We start from the raw sequence: 16,135 nt of genomic DNA, 5'->3' as shown, positions 1-16,135 counted from the left end.
GCCCCTCACTCCTGATCCATAGCCCCCTGCCTCCCCCCACTCCCCCAGCTGCCCCTGTCCCACTTGAGGCAGAGCGCAGGCTGAGGCAGCTCCATCTCATGTGGGTGGTAGCAAAGTGATTCTGGCCTGGCACAGGCTGGAGGGAGGAGGGAGAACAACCCACAAGTTGAGAAACACTAATCTAACTGATTATGGGCACATGTATTATGTGTGAGGTATATTTTTGTTGATCATTCTCTTTTAAGATAAATACAATAGATTTTCTTTCCCTTCCACAATTCAACCTGCTCGTCTTCCTGTCAGAGGCTCATAGCTTCAAATCCAATGACTGGGTCTTGCAAACCATTGGCATTTGTAATTCATAAATCTAACCCATTCCCCTCTGCCACAGCCCTCACTCAGATCACAACTTGCATTTAAATAACATCACAGGAGCTAATAATACTGTGTCAGGATTTTCTTCCCTCCCAGCATGCTAAACCCAAAAGCGAGCAGTTCTCTTGCAGATAGTCAGCCAATTTTTTGTACGTTCCAGCTTTTGAGGGTGTTGGCTGTAGCTATGTTGGCATAAGGACATGGGCAGACAAGGTTCCTTGCGTAAGTATGATATATTTTATTAGATGAACTAAAATAGTTGGAAATATTCTTCTGTGTAAGCTTTCGATTACAATCACCCTTCTTCAGGCAGAGGGAGCATCTGCAGTTGTATTGTGCTCTCCTGGATGGGGTGGAATCCAGTATGAAAGAATTTGGGTCTGTGAAATTGCAAATCCATGGCAGTGAGTGTCAGGGGGGGTGCGAGACAATGGATGAGAGAGGTGGGGGTGGTGGTAAGGGGAATGGTGATCTGGTGATGGAGTGTAGGTGGTAAATTGTAGAGAGGTTACCTGGGGTATCAGATGGCAGACAGGTTATAATCTGCCATAAATCCATTGTCTATATTTAGTCCATGATTTTTGATCACTTCATGCATCTACTGGATACAAAAAATCATGGACATGATTGCCTAGTGTTAGACTGCACTTTGATTACATCTCCTGCAGTATTAACATGTTTAAGCAAGGAAAGTTCCTACCTCTTTAATGGGTAAATCTGATTTAAATATCACGCTGTTTTGGGTAAAGGCAAGCAAATATACACATGGACCTATATGGAGCAGCTCTCATGTATTTGGATGGTGGGTAATAACAATATGAATATTACTACTAATAATAAGTATCCTCATTAAGTACTACTCATTAAGGAGTAATAATTGAAATTATTATTAGTATACTTTATTTTTATAATGTTAAGAATACATTGCAGAACAACGATTTCCTTGCATCCTTGTTATCCTTTTACTCGTTCACACTATAGTTAACAGTGAAGTCATAAATGTCTGATTAGATTTGTCCTTGTGCTGCTGCTAATACAATCAACAGTGGTTACAGAGTGACAATACCTATTTTCTGTATTCTGAGTTTTATAGTCTCAGTTTATTAAGCATTGCTAGCTGGAGTTTAGGATCCTGGAATTAATAAAATGACTCACTTCCTCAGCAGGATGAGATGAAAAACCATGTTTCAGGAAACTTTTAAAAAGAGTTATAAATGTGAAACCTGACAAACACAATTAAGAGATAAACCCAAGAGCACTTGCTTCTCTTGAGTGCAGCAGTGCTGGGCCTCAAGTGACTGGACAGTCAAAGATCTTCTCAGTTTAATACATAATGACCAGCATTAGGTGTGCTGAACCACTTTTCTAGGGAAAAATTACAATTTTTTTTCATTAATTTCTCTATAAGGATGAAATTCATTCCTATGATGAGGAGTGGCACAAGACCTAGGTACCAGTTAAGCCCAATTTAGGGTGACACAGGATGCATCTATATGCTCATTAATGCACTTTAGGTAAAGAATATTAAATCTAGTATCTCCATTGTGAGGTACTAGAAACGTGTATTAGTCTATTGTAATGCACATTAGCTAAGGAGAACTTTTCTGTTACATTTTAATGAATATTAACATAGGCTAATGTGCATTAAAATAGTGTAGATGGGCCCACTGTATCCTTGCTGGACATATAGGAGATGTGGTTATCTGGCAGCCCTTCCTCAGATGGGCTGTCCAGCATGCCCGTTGAATTAAGACTTATCTTTTCAGCAACTGAAGTAATAGTGACAGTACAATATGTTACAGTATGTTCTTTTCCTTAGATACTACTGAGACACACTGGGTATTTCTAATCACAGAGTAGGAGTAAGGAAGCCGCTGCCATTCTGTGTGGTCCCAAGTATCTTGAAGAAGGCCTTGCAAGCCCCTTTGTCATTTTAAATACAAATGTCATGACCAATCAGGACAATATGATCTAGATGGGAGTTCAGCCATATTAAAAGAGGATGAACTGTCATGCTTCAATTAATGTTAGAATCCTGTTAGAGTTTCTCTATGGTATCATGTCGTTTTATATAATTGGAAAGCAATGACTCTTAACTGAAAGAGGTCTGCTGGAGAGGAAAGCCTTGAGCAGTGCATTTGCTAATCTTTTGATTTCTATAGGAGCACAGCGTACAGTACAGACATAAGGTAAATGTACCATTTGGATGCATAATAATAGACTACAAGACTACATTAGTGCTTGTTTTTTACCTCCAAATGTTTGAGCTTTGGGGTAATACCTGATGAGCTTTCAAATAAGTATAATAATATACAAGAAGAACAAGGGTTCCCATCATAAGACTATAATATCTTGGCTCCTAAGCAGAGTAAACTCCAGATCCACAGAGTTCCCAAGGGCAGCAACTAGGACATGAGGCACACCAGATATAAAGTTGAATAATAAATAATATCAGAAAGAAAAATAAGGGACACAAACAAGGGAAATAAAGGTATATTCAAGACCTCATGTAAGTTAAGACTAAGGGATTTGCTAATCAATCCAAACCTGTAAATATCAGATGCTACTGTTTTGCTGACACGCTGAAAGCATAGCTGTGATAGGAGCAAACAACCTTATTCCTTACTATGGAATTTTAATGCTGAAGTTTAATGATTGCATGGTACATACCATCATTATTAATAATTTCACTGATAATGGTGTTAATAGAAATGTCAGGCCATAGGCAGCTAATCCATTTATATTAGGTACAATAATTAAGATTTGGGCAATGGAACAGAAGAGAATGTGCAGGGCAGCATGGAGTAACAGAAACAGAGCAGCTCATAGAAGAGGATTAAGTGGAAAGAAAAAACATGCAATGTGATTAAATAATCTAGACCACATCCTTTTCCCACTAACATCTATGTTATAATTTTCATCATATTCAGTGGTGTGAGAATAATCCTTTTTCCCCCAAATGGAGAAAATACTCATGATAACATTTCTAGTAAACTTTAAAAGTTTTAACAATTGTTAGTAAAACTTAAAAGTTTTAATATTTTAAGTAGATTTTGGTAGGACAAAAGATTTATATAAAAATAAGGAATCCATTCAACCTTCCTTGAAATCAGTCTCTTCATTACCTCAAGGGATTCTAGATCAAATCCATGATGAAAATATTTCTGTAGTAGTAGCAATCCATTGTTTAATAGTTGTATCTATTATCAAAATGCCATAATAACTACCTCCTGTACACAGAAGATTTTCCAAAAGCTTGTTCTCTGCAGGTGAACGTTTCATATTATTCAGTTTCTTCTCTTACTTTTAACAGGCTTCTTAGATCCTGCACCAGGCTGAAATGAAGACCTTGTAGACTGAAGAAAGCTGAGTGCACCACGCCTTCACTGCAGAGAAAGGACATATTGGTCTACCCTACCGACTTATATGCAGACAGCTTTTGGTAGCTTTAAATATCCAATTGCTCCCCTGCAAAGGCACAGCTCTTGCTTCTTTCAACACATATGGAGAAAGGCAGCAAAATATGTAATCCTGGCTAATAAGACTGTGGCTTTCTTATGAAAAGCAGGAGGTAGGCCAATTATAAAAGGATTATTCTGCATTTAGCATCCAAGACTTTACCTCTTGCCTGAACACTGGACACAAATAGAAACCAATTTCACCAACCTACATTTTTCCTACCTGTGCTTTAGCATTGTTGTTATTTCTCCTTCTTTGGAAATTTGTTTCTTTTAAGTTAGAAATGGGCCCATGGACTAGAATGTGGCCCTCAGATTGGGCTGTTTTCCTGAAATCATGGCTCATATTTTCCTTGGGGCTCTACATGCAGGTTTCCAAAACTTTGGCCTGTCCAAAAGTGTGCCGCTGTGACCGAAACTTTGTCTATTGTAATGAACGAAGCTTGACCTCAGTGCCTCTTGGGATACCGGAGGGTGTAACCGTACTCTACCTCCATAATAACCAAATTAATAATGCTGGATTCCCTGCAGAGTTGCATAATGTCCAGTCTGTGCACACGGTCTACCTATATGGCAACCAATTGGATGAATTCCCCATGAATCTGCCCAAGAATGTCAGGGTTCTCCACCTGCAGGAAAACAACATTCAGACTATTTCTCGGGCTGCCCTGGCTCAGCTCTTGAAGTTGGAAGAGCTGCATCTGGATGACAACTCCATCTCTACTGTAGGTGTTGAGGATGGGGCATTTCGGGAAGCTATCAGCCTCAAGCTTCTGTTTTTGTCCAAGAATCATTTAAGCAGTGTACCAGTAGGCCTTCCAGTGGACTTACAAGAACTACGAGTGGACGAAAACAGAATTGCCATTATTTCAGACTTGGCTTTCCAGAATCTTACAAGCTTGGAACGTCTGATTGTGGATGGCAATCTCCTTACCAATAAAGGCATTGCTGAGGGCACCTTCAGCCACCTGTCGAATCTCAAGGAATTCTCAATAGTACGGAATTCACTAACTTACCCTCCCCCTGATCTTCCAGGTACACATCTGCTGAGGCTCTACCTGCAGGACAACCAGATAAACCACATACCACTTACAGCCTTTTCAAACCTACACAAGTTGGAGCGGCTTGATATTTCTAACAATTATCTCCGGATGCTGGTGAGAGGGGTCTTTGATAACCTCCACAACCTGAAGCAACTTACTGTGAGGAATAATCCCTGGTTATGTGACTGCAGTATTAAATGGGTCACTGAGTGGCTCAAATTTATTCCTTCATCCATCAATGTCCGGGGCTTTATGTGCCAGGGACCAGAACAGGTCCGAGGTATGGCAGTCAGGGAGCTCAATATGAATATGTTGTCATGCCCAACCACCACTCCTGGTCTGCCACTTGTCACCCCAGCTCCTGGTATAACCTTGCCAACCACACTGGGTCCTACTTCATCAACTCCAACCCTGAGTAGCAAACACACCCCTCTCACACCCGCCCCTTCCACACTCCCCACTGTGCCTACCAGGGAGGACAAGGAAAGGGTGACACCTCCCATTTCCGAACGGATTCAACTCTTCATTCATTTTGTGAATGACACTTGTATTCAAGTTAACTGGATGTCCTTTTTTACTGTCATGTCCTACAAACTCACATGGGTTAAAATGGGTCACAGTCCAGTAGGGGGCATTGTTCAGGAACAGAAAGTTAGTGGTGAGAAACAACACTTAAGCCTGGTAAATCTGGAGCCCAAATCCACTTATCGGATTTGTTTGGTTCCACTGTATGCTTATAATAATTACTGGGCTGGAGAAGACACTGTCTGTTCAGAAGCCACAACCAAGGGTTCTTATTTAAATAATGGCAGCAACACAGCCTCCAGCCATGAGCAGACAACTTCTCAAAACATGGGCTCTCCATTTCTGCTAGCAGGGTTGATTGGGGGGGCAGTGATATTTGTCCTTGTGGTCTTGCTCAGCATCTTTTGTTGGCATATGCACAAAAAGGGGCGCTACACCTCTCAGAAGTGGAAATATAACCGGGGCCGGCGGAAAGATGATTACTGCGAGGCGGGGACCAAGAAGGACAACTCCATCCTGGAGATGACGGAAACCAGCTTCCAGATTGTCTCCTTAAATAACGATCAACTCCTTAAAGGAGATTTCAGACTGCAGCCCATTTATACCCCAAATGGGGGCATTAACTACACAGACTGCCACATCCCCAACAACATGAGATACTGCAACAGCAACGTCTCAGAATTGGAGCACTGTCATACGTGATAGTGAGGGGAGATGAGGCATGTAGAACTGTGACTAAAAACTCTGGAAAAAAAATAAACCCACACACAAACACAAAAATTACATTTGATAAATGTTACACAGATGCGTTTGTGCATTTGAATACTCTGTAATTTATACGGTGTACTATATAATGGGATTTTAAAAAAGTGCTATCTTTTCTATTTCAAGTTAATTGCAGATGGTTTTGTAACTTTTTGCTTTTTAAATCTTTAAAAATATATTGCTGAAGTACTGTACAGGGTTGTACAATAAGAACCCAATGCCATGGCAAAGGAAAGAATGACTCATTCTTCAAACATTAACCACTTTGCTGTCGAAGCTGTTTAAGGAATGTGGGTTCCTAGGTAGTTTTGTAGTAAAGGATATAAGTGCATATTAAAATAGGGTTGTTAGGGATTGGCCAAGACAGTTCAGATAATATGAGTATAATGCTTCAGACCCAAACTCATAATGGACTTCTGACATGCACGCAAGTTGGAATAGCTCTGTTCCCCATCTGTCACTTAAACCTGCCTCTATATTTCATGGTTCCAACTAGTTTTTTCTTTTATTTTTTTTTATTTTGTTTTGCTTTGTATTCCTAAAGTACTGTTTTCATAGGGTTTTTCCCTGTCATGTCTGAAAATGGAAAATGCAAACCTACAGCAGTAAATCTGAGTGCCCACTATTCATATTAGCAAGAATTCCTCTGAAAAGATCCCCACACTATCACATAGATTTGCATTCAGCCAACTGGAATATGACACTTGTGGCCAAGTTCAATGGAAGATGAGAATACTTAGTGCTTATCAGGTTGCCGTGATACTTATCAGGTATCAGGTCACTTTCTCTTATAAGAGAACAAATTTGCTCACCTGTCATGTTTGAATAAAGCCTGAACTTCTGAGATGCTAATCCTTGCCTCTATTGAAAACCAATGTCCAAATTCTTTAGGATTTGTTGTGCATTGAAACAGCTGATCCAAAATCCATTTATCTCAATTAAAAGTCTCCTGGTTTTTAGGGACTTTGGATCAGGCCCAGGTTGGTTTAACGACTGCAAATAAGTTCAGTGTAGAGAAATAAGAGGAAATAATATAGTAACTGAGAAAGATCATTCCTCAGACATGCTATGAACTGAATTCAGTTTGGGGCATGGGGAACATTTCAAAGTCACATTTTTTTTAAGTGCATATACTTGAGCACTAATTAAGCCTGTGATTTGTTAAGAAATTTGAATGGAAACAAATCTCCCCCATGTGTTTCATTCCCTCTTCTTTTATCCAGAGCCCTTCTGGATTATTTCCAAAATAAGTAGTACTTGGGCCTAGATTTTGCTCTTTTCTTCTCTCAGTTTATCACTTGGAATCACTTCTGCATCTCTAAACTTTACACATATCTCATAGACCATCATGCTACATTAAAAACATGATATTGCTCTGAAAGTCGCATTGCATTCCAGCAGCTCCATTGACTCCTCTGCGTGCGAAGAACTTTGGATCTTTTGCCGGTTCAATGGTGGGATTTGATTCTCCAAGGTTGTTTTTTTTTTTTTGCTTGTTTTTTTCCACTTTGGCTTACTTTTTCTCCTGAGCCTATGGGACAAGCAAAAGTTCATAACACAGAGGAAGAAGACTAGACAAATATAATAAGGCTCCTTAAAAAAAAGACCCATGTAGGCTAGTTCTTCAGAGCTTGTCTGAGAGGGAAGGTAATCAGAGAAAAAGCTTGCTACAGTGACCACACAAGGGACCAATGGAAATTGCTGTCTATTAAAAGTGGGCTTGTAATTAAAACTTGGAAAACTTTGGGTTACGCTAAGTTGGCTGCTGATGTTAGGAGAGAAGTCTGTAATCCTTTCCTTTGTGCATTTTGTCATACCCTCCATCCCTGAGCCTAAGGAGTCTTTGAGTGTACAGTTTCAAAAATGGTATGAAAACATTTCTATTCTGCAATGAAGAGATGAATCAGATGCTTGATGATAGAGAGCATAGTACAATCATTATATAAGGATCTACATCCTCCCTTCCAACCCCTTTTATAATCACCTTTTGGAATTCCAATCTATATTCTGTATATTTGCTATTTTCTCCAGCTATAACAGGTATTTTAGGCAACCTGTGTGGCTACTGTAATAGTAAAGTCACTAAAATTTTGCTAAATAAAAGGCTGCCATATGATTTCAAATTGTGTAATTTTAGGTAGAAATGTCTATGCAAAGTGTTTTTGCTATTGTGTGACCCATTTACCGAAGAGAACTGAGAGAAGGTTGGTACTTTTGATCTGTGTGTTTAATATGTTGTAGCTGGCAAGGCCCCACAAGATAATCAGTGAGACATGCACGCATGTGCCCACACCTGTGGCATGCTGTATACATAAGAGTTTGTTTAGATGGAGTCAGTGAATTCATTCTGGGCATGGATGTAGTATTTAATTTCACTACAATAGCTAGCTGTACATTTGATTTGCAAAGCTATCTCACATATTTGACTGTGGCTCCCAATCTGTAGTACAGCAACCAGTACTGGTACTTTATGATTTGATGACTGACATCATAAAGGCCGTCACCCTACCTTAATGACAATCATCTGTGCTAGGCTTCAAGACATCACAGGTACTAGATTTAGGTGAGCAAGTCATACCAAATGACCTATTTAGTGAACTTATCCCTTCTATTTGTGAATAATCTACAAAAAGAATTTAAATACTATACATATTCTTCCTATATAAATACGACTATCCATGTAAATATGATTCAACCCAGGAGTGAACTGTTCAATTTGGCTATGTCTAGACTATTTACTATTTGAAGCATAGGAACAGGTCACCTAAGTCTTAGGCAATTTCTTATGCTCTATAAGTGGAGGGAAGAAATAGAGGGAAGAAAATCAGACTTCAAACATGGCAATGCCTGCACTTTTGGTAAAAACAAACAAACTTGTGCAAATACATATTGGCATGGAATGGTCTTTGAACTCATTTTCTATGATTGTCCTTGTGCAAAAGAAGACAAATACATATTGAAAAGAGGTGAAAATATTGTCTACACCAGTGATTCTCAACCAGGGTTTCAAAGATGATCCTTTTAAGGGTGCCCTGGGGTTCCATGCAATATTAACTCCATTAGGTGAGCAAACATCCACACAAGAGCCAGAGATTTCATTAATGGTGTCAAACATTCTGAGCTTTTTTGGTCTTTGCGAGTTCTTTTCTACAGAAGAATTGCTGTATTATTTTTCCAGGATCAAAAAAATGAGTGAAAGCTTAGAGCTTCTTTTTTTGTTGTTTTTTTTTTTTAGGGAGGTGGGGAGAGGGGGAAAAAAAGGGGTGCTTGAGTCTATAGAAGTTGAGAACCACTGGTCTATACAAGTCATAGTTTTGTTCACACAAGTATTCAGACAGTGTTTTGAAAGTATATTATCCAGCTCTGCTAGCCACCTTCTAACAAGTTAATGCACTTTAACCTACAAAAGAATTTGAGTTGTTTCAAACAAGCTGCCATGATCACTCAAACAGTTTAAGCTTAATTTCTGCATGTATCTGAATGAGCAGGAATGGATACTAGCTGAAGTCTCAGTCTTATAAAACATCTAAAAAGAGCCTATGCTAAAAAATGTTGACAGAGATGCTTTTGTTATTAGAAGCTTAATATTAACTTGGTATGACTAGTTTTCATCTAATGCAGAATATACTACAAAAGCCTACAGTAAAACTGCATAGCATGGAGTAGTCTTATTTAGTGTAAGCTCTGGAAACAGAAAATTAGCTAGCACACACTAAGAAGAAGTATCATAAGTTTACACATAAAATTCATCTAGAGACTCTGAAAATGTATACATGAAACTCCTGATTTCCACAAATCAGGATCTTACATGAGCATTGAAATCTGTTTGCTCCTGACTTGCATGCTGCTGAAAATGACCCATTGTGACTGATCCTGTTCCACCTAGTAGGTACCTACATTGACTTAGGTACATAAGTGAGATCCTATTATCCTATTCCACCCTTCTCAAGTCCCTGAAAAAAACATGCCTACTTTTGTGACATGTCTCCCTCTCAGCTTGAGGACTATGTGATGAAAGGCAAAGAGTTGGAGGAAGATCCTTTTTATTACTGTTTTTCAGTACATCAGACAGCATAAAATAGGTTCATATCTGACTGCACAAGTCCGCTAAGGTGCTGATTAGCTGGAATAGGATTTAGCCATAATTTATAATATACCCATAAAGCAACATCAGTGGTGCTCAATCTCCAGCCTGGAGGTTGAATCCAGCACACAGAGCTATGTCATCTAACTTACACATCCTGAAGTTTGGTGGTGAGGGAGCTGTGGGCAGTGTTAATTAAACTGTGACAATAAATATTGTAACTGCTTCTTTCCCACCAGATTTCTAGTCATGTGGAAAGCCCTGTGGGCTAAATGACATGGCCCCATGCTCTGGATTCAGTGTGCAGGCCAGGCCAGTGTGTACAGACCCACAGGCCAACCCCATGTACCAACCCTGTACTAGATCTGGCCTGCAAACTGACTCCGGCCATGGGATCTGGTGCTGTACCAATCATCCATGCCACAGGGCTGAAAGGCTGAACAACACTGCCTTACATTAATGTATGGAAGAAATTGCCCTGGGGAATTAAAAAAGGGCCTAGGAGGCTAAAATTAATGTATGTAAACCAAATACCTTGAAAACATGCCATTTTTACTCTTTTTTTTCCTGAAGAGTTGTTTGATTTGCAAATTGGTTCTGCTATTCCCCATGTAACAAAGATTCATGGCATGTTGTAGCCTATTAGCAGAAACAAACACCTGGTACACACATCTTTATGTTATAGGGCTTGCATTGGAGAGGATGTTAGCAGATTCCTTTGCAGGGATATTTGATTTTTTTCCTTTTGGTTGAAAATCTATTAGGAGTTTTTCCCATTGGCTAGTAAAGAAAAAAAAGCAAATCTGACATAAAATATGGCAATGAAGTAGCTCAAGATATAGTTCCATTTCCTACTGAAATAGCTCATTATTTTTCCCTCAAACATTTTCTCTTTTCTTTTGAGTGAGAACATTTCTCCCTCTGGGGAAAGAATTATTTGTAATACTGAAAATAAGGAAACCTGATTTACAGTATGTTGTCTGTGTAACCTTTAGGGGACTATATAAGGCACTTTATCAGTGACATTAAATAGCAGGGTCAATTTAGGCTTTTGACAGTGAAGTGGTTAATTTCCATTGCATCCTTTGTTTATAGCATTTCTTTGCTCTAACTTACAACAAAGAGACATTAAAGTTTTACTTTAGAATATGAGAAGAGTAGTTTTACTCATGACTTATCTTTCCAGCTACATGGAAAAGCAAATCAGAAGCAAGCGCCAAAAACTAAAGTAACTAGCATTGGGTGCTGTCTGATCCTCTTTTTACACAAAGAATAATTCTAGGAAACTGAAGCTCACATCTTCCCAAGGAGAGGTTAGTTTTGATCCCAGGGGATGGTAGGGGATACCTGTAAAACATTTATTGGTGACATTTTTGCACAAACATGGTACTCTCTGCCCTTCAGTAAGACAGCTCTTTTAGTTAGCACAGCAAATTAGCACAAAGGGAATGAAAAAAGTATTGACCATATTGGGGATTCTAGGGAAACATTCCCTTTGGAGTTAAATTCTGATCCTTTCAGAAAGAGACAAGGCACTGAATAAATTACTACCGCTATTGGGTCCCAAATATAGTGGCATCAAGTATATTAATTGAAAAATAATTATCATAAAACTGTTTTTAAATGAAACATGCGAATTTGGTTCTGCTTTGTACTTGGTATATTTTATCTGTAACATGGGCATGCAAGTGGTTTGAAGCCTGCATCATCCATCTTCTGCAACCTGCCATGTTACACACATTGTTAACTTCAAAACCTCACTCTACGCTATACAGTACCTTGTGGACGTATTCAGTAAAAACGTCTTTAAAAAATGAAATCCTTTTGTGTTTATATGAGCAATTTAATTAACTTGCAGACATGAATTTCTGATCCAGAAAAGGGAAATAGGAATGGGAGAAGAGGGAAGGGGAAGGGAAGGGATCCTAGCTTCTAAATTCTAATTTTTGCATATTTTTATGTGTTTTGCTGTGCATCTGCTCTCTCTTCATATTCTAATAGACCAGCTTCTTCATTTTATATATTTTTTTGTGTTCAAAACAGTTTTGCCCTATAATGAGAAATATTTGTTGGCCTCATTTACTGAAAGATAATCTTAGTTCTCATCTTGATGTGCAAAGAAGGAAATTACTGCATCACAAGACAGGAGCGTAAACAGTATTTAAATACAGGCATATGAAAGTAGCAACACACATGCACACATACCATATATGCATTCAGGGGTGATATCCAGTTCAGGTGAAAAATTGTAGAGCCATGTAATAGATCATACATGTTTTACTTTGTCACCTGCCATTTATGCCTTAATCTACTGTCTAGGAATGAGATCCTTCTCCTTCTGCCCCTGAAAATTTTGGATTTTCTCAGAATCCCACAAAATTATGCCTACCTTAGATTCAGGACAGACAAGATTCAGTCATAGGCCTGTAAAATCTTTTGCATAAGTCATGACTAAATATATGTGTCTACAAGAACTTTATGCATTGGATAAAAGACATCCAACTTGCAGTGCTATATATAGCATTAGTTGTATATCAGGCCTTAAAACTGCACACTTTTTATGCTTAGAGACTAAGTCATTTTCAAATATTTGACATTATATTGATGAGTTTTTCTTTCTCTTTAAGCCTTCCATAGTTATATTGCTTCAAAGATGTGTATAACTAACACACCCATGTCCTTGCTTGCTTCACAAGAGCCTTTGATTCCTCAGAATTTATTCTTATACTTCCTTGCAATCAGCTTGCCTTCTTCTCCAACTATGGTCTGTGGAGAGCACAGCAAAGGAGTTAGGGTGCATACAGATGTTTGGCAAGGTTAGGGGGAGGTTAGATCATATTAAAAATGACCACCTGATCTAACTTAGTACAGCTAGGGGTGGACCTCACACTTAGATCCGTAGTTAGGTCCATCTAAGTTCAAATTGGACAGAAGTTCAGGACAGTTACAGCTGTCTAAAAATAGCTGACCTAATCTAAGTTAACCCTACCTCCAAAGTACACCTAACTTAGATCAGGCTGGCCATTTTTAGCCTGATCTATCTGCCCTAAATTTCTGTACAGTTCCCAGTGCAGCCCCAGGACTGGAAAACCCCACCCACTGGCCCCAGCTCAGGGTCTGAGCTTTTCCTACCCTCCTGCCTGGCACCAGGCTATTTTCAATCCCCTCCCAACTCCTCGTTCCACCCCTGGATGGACAACCTCCCCCCCCCACATGCCCTCCTCCTGTTCCCCCTATGATGTCCTGATTCCCCACCTCAGTTCCTGTTTGCCCCCGCAATTCCCACAGCCCCTCTCCTAGCCTTCCGCATCACAACTTACCTTAGACTGGGTGGCTATTTTAAACTCAATCTAACCTATCCCTAACCTCCCCGAATATCGGTACATTGCCTTAAAGTGAACATCTGGGTGAAAGTTTTTGACCAAAAATTGAAACAAAACCAAGCACTGAACATATTTTCCTTTTTTTTTTTTCATAACAGAAGTAGTTCTTGACTCTTCAATCATCTAACTTTGGAATTGTCCAAAAGTATTGGTCTGAGCAACTAATTTAATCCTCACATGCCTGGTTTTAAAAATTATAAAACTGCCTGGTATATTAACCAAATGTGTGTATGCATGCATGAGTATAAAGTTCCTAGTTTATGATCACTAGCTAGAGGAACCCAAAGAAATGAAAAATAAAGGGTGACATTTGAAGAAGGAAGATTTTCAATGTTTTCTTAACAGAAGTTAGAGAACAGTTTTCTTAAAAGTCCTTTGAAATGTAGCTGTTCTATCTGTGAATTCTTCCAATACCAAATTTGGAGACTCATTCAATTAAATTATAATATATGGATTTTAATTCTGCTTAATGTAGAATAGTAAGGATGCAGACAGAAGTGACAATTTTTGCCTGATCTGGTCACAGAAAGCAGTCCATACCTGTGACCAAACACAAGTGCACCGCTGCGGATAGCTTCAAAAATGGCCGATCGGGTGAAAATCTGACCCCTCACTGAATGAGGTATCAGATAAAGATGTTTAAAAATATAGCATCTTTTGTAACTTGTGTCTGTAGAGTTCCGAGCCTGTTGCTGTTTTCAGAATGGGAAGAGAGAAAGGGAGTCGAAGGAGTTCAGCCTGCATTTTTTTCAGCTCCCCTACAGGGTGGGGTACCTGAGGTGGGGGGGGCTCCACTTCACCCATCCCACCCCTCAGCACCAGCTGAGGATCCCAAAAATGAACTCCCTCCACTGCCTTTCCCTCCTCCCATTCTGGAAACAGCGAGCACTGGGAGAGAGCTATGGCCATTGCTATATGTGCCTGGCTGTAGGCTCCCAGCCAGCAGCTAGATTCCCCTCCCTTGGAACCAACAGTGAACTTCTGTTTGGTCTGGGCTAAAGCTGTAACTCAGAATGCTTTGCAGAAAGCCTTCTGAGGTTCAGCTTGGATCTGCACTTCTGTCTGCACCCTGTAATCAAACTTTTAAGACCGAGTAATTCCATATGCCTCCATCAGACACACACATACACATACAGAAATAAATAAAACAACATAAAATTTGTATAGAGAAAAACACAAAGTTCATAATGAGACACATGTTCAACTTTAAAGCTGAACACATAAAGTGCATATAGAGATGAAAGCATATAGTGAATACAGTTTTATGCATGCCTGCGAGTACATAGTGTATGTCGATGCCTTCAGAACTTGGCCAAGCATTCTCTAGTTGTACAGGTGCACACATTTTCTGAAAACAACTGAAATTCATGTTGGAAGTTTGGTGTACATGGTATACAATACAAATTCTATCTTTTTACACACAAAAAAACCTGTGTAACATGTCTGAGACTTCTCACTGAGTGGATGGATAGATGAACAAATTATACCAAGTTAAAAGTAAAGAGGGAGTGGCACTTTTCAGTTTGATAATAATATCATACCTGCACTTCTGTCCTTCAGTAAATGAAGGCAAATTGCTTCTGGATATGATACAGTTAAGTTGCCACTATTTTAGCTTTCATTTACTCTGGGATAAAACAGGCACAAAAAACAATTACTGCAGATCAGCTGGCTCCCTCTTTTAATACAGTATAGTTTGTTCATCTCCACACCCTGAATCAGATTTGACTCTGTATATCATGGAGTACATTCTTTCTCTGTGCATAGGGGTGTTATACATGTTTTATTTTCACAAAGACCATTACAATTAACCAGTGAAAAGCAACAATTCAGCTTATCAAATATGATCCTGTTGAAATAAGTATAAAGTGATTTTGAGGACTAAACTGAGTACACAATCTAGATCAAAGATTCAACCCAAATATGTATCTGTGTTTACAACTTTGATAAACTCTATGATATAATTAGAATGTTCAACTATGTATATTGGCTAAGGTATCAAGTGGAATATGAATCTGGTTGGAAAAGCACAATTGCTGTAAAGATTCTATTAAAAAGGCAAATTTTCTGTACAACTTAAGTAGATCTGCATCACCAAGTAATAAGCCAACGATCACAAAAAGTGTGATTGTGGAAAAGCAACTGAGACAGAAGTATATTTCCAAAGAAATGAAGAAAGCATGTTTCCTATGAAATAATGTGATTTCTGTGATTTTCAAGAACAAGAGTATATTTTGTCCCACAGAGACGAAATACAATCATTGTAGGTAGAAATGTGCAAATCAAAAGGAATATACCTGTACACTCGATAGTTATGAAATTGTGTGCACATATATTTTGTAAGCATATATAGTCATTCAAGATAGACCTGCTTTGGTTCAAAATTTTTCCCAACATTTCTCCAGTATTCAGGTGAGATCTACCTTTGGTACATAAAACTGTAATGACAAACTACAGTTAATGGAGTTTTCACAGGATGTTCAAAGTGGATTGCCTTTTGGT

At 39.0% G+C, this 16,135-nt stretch overlaps 1 protein-coding gene across 1 annotated transcript in view; it reads left to right on the top strand.

Moving 5' to 3' along the window:
• The window catches only part of FLRT2 (fibronectin leucine rich transmembrane protein 2), a 75,454-nt gene extending 67,172 nt beyond the window's left edge, over window positions 1-8,282 (top strand). The window contains exon 2 of the mRNA XM_019518696.1: window positions 3,689-8,282. Within this exon, the coding sequence (XP_019374241.1) occupies window positions 4,118-6,103 (1,986 nt within the window). The 5' untranslated portion in view covers window positions 3,689-4,117 and the 3' untranslated portion in view covers window positions 6,104-8,282. The remainder of the gene's footprint in view (window positions 1-3,688) is intronic.
• Window positions 8,283-16,135: the final 7,853 nt, after the last annotated feature.

This window comes from Gavialis gangeticus, unplaced genomic scaffold, assembly GCF_001723915.1.
Source record: "Gavialis gangeticus isolate Ggan-Ray unplaced genomic scaffold, GavGan_comp1, whole genome shotgun sequence".
Taxonomy (NCBI): domain Eukaryota; kingdom Metazoa; phylum Chordata; order Crocodylia; family Gavialidae; genus Gavialis; species Gavialis gangeticus.
This window is presented reverse-complemented; position numbering and strand designations above follow the sequence as displayed.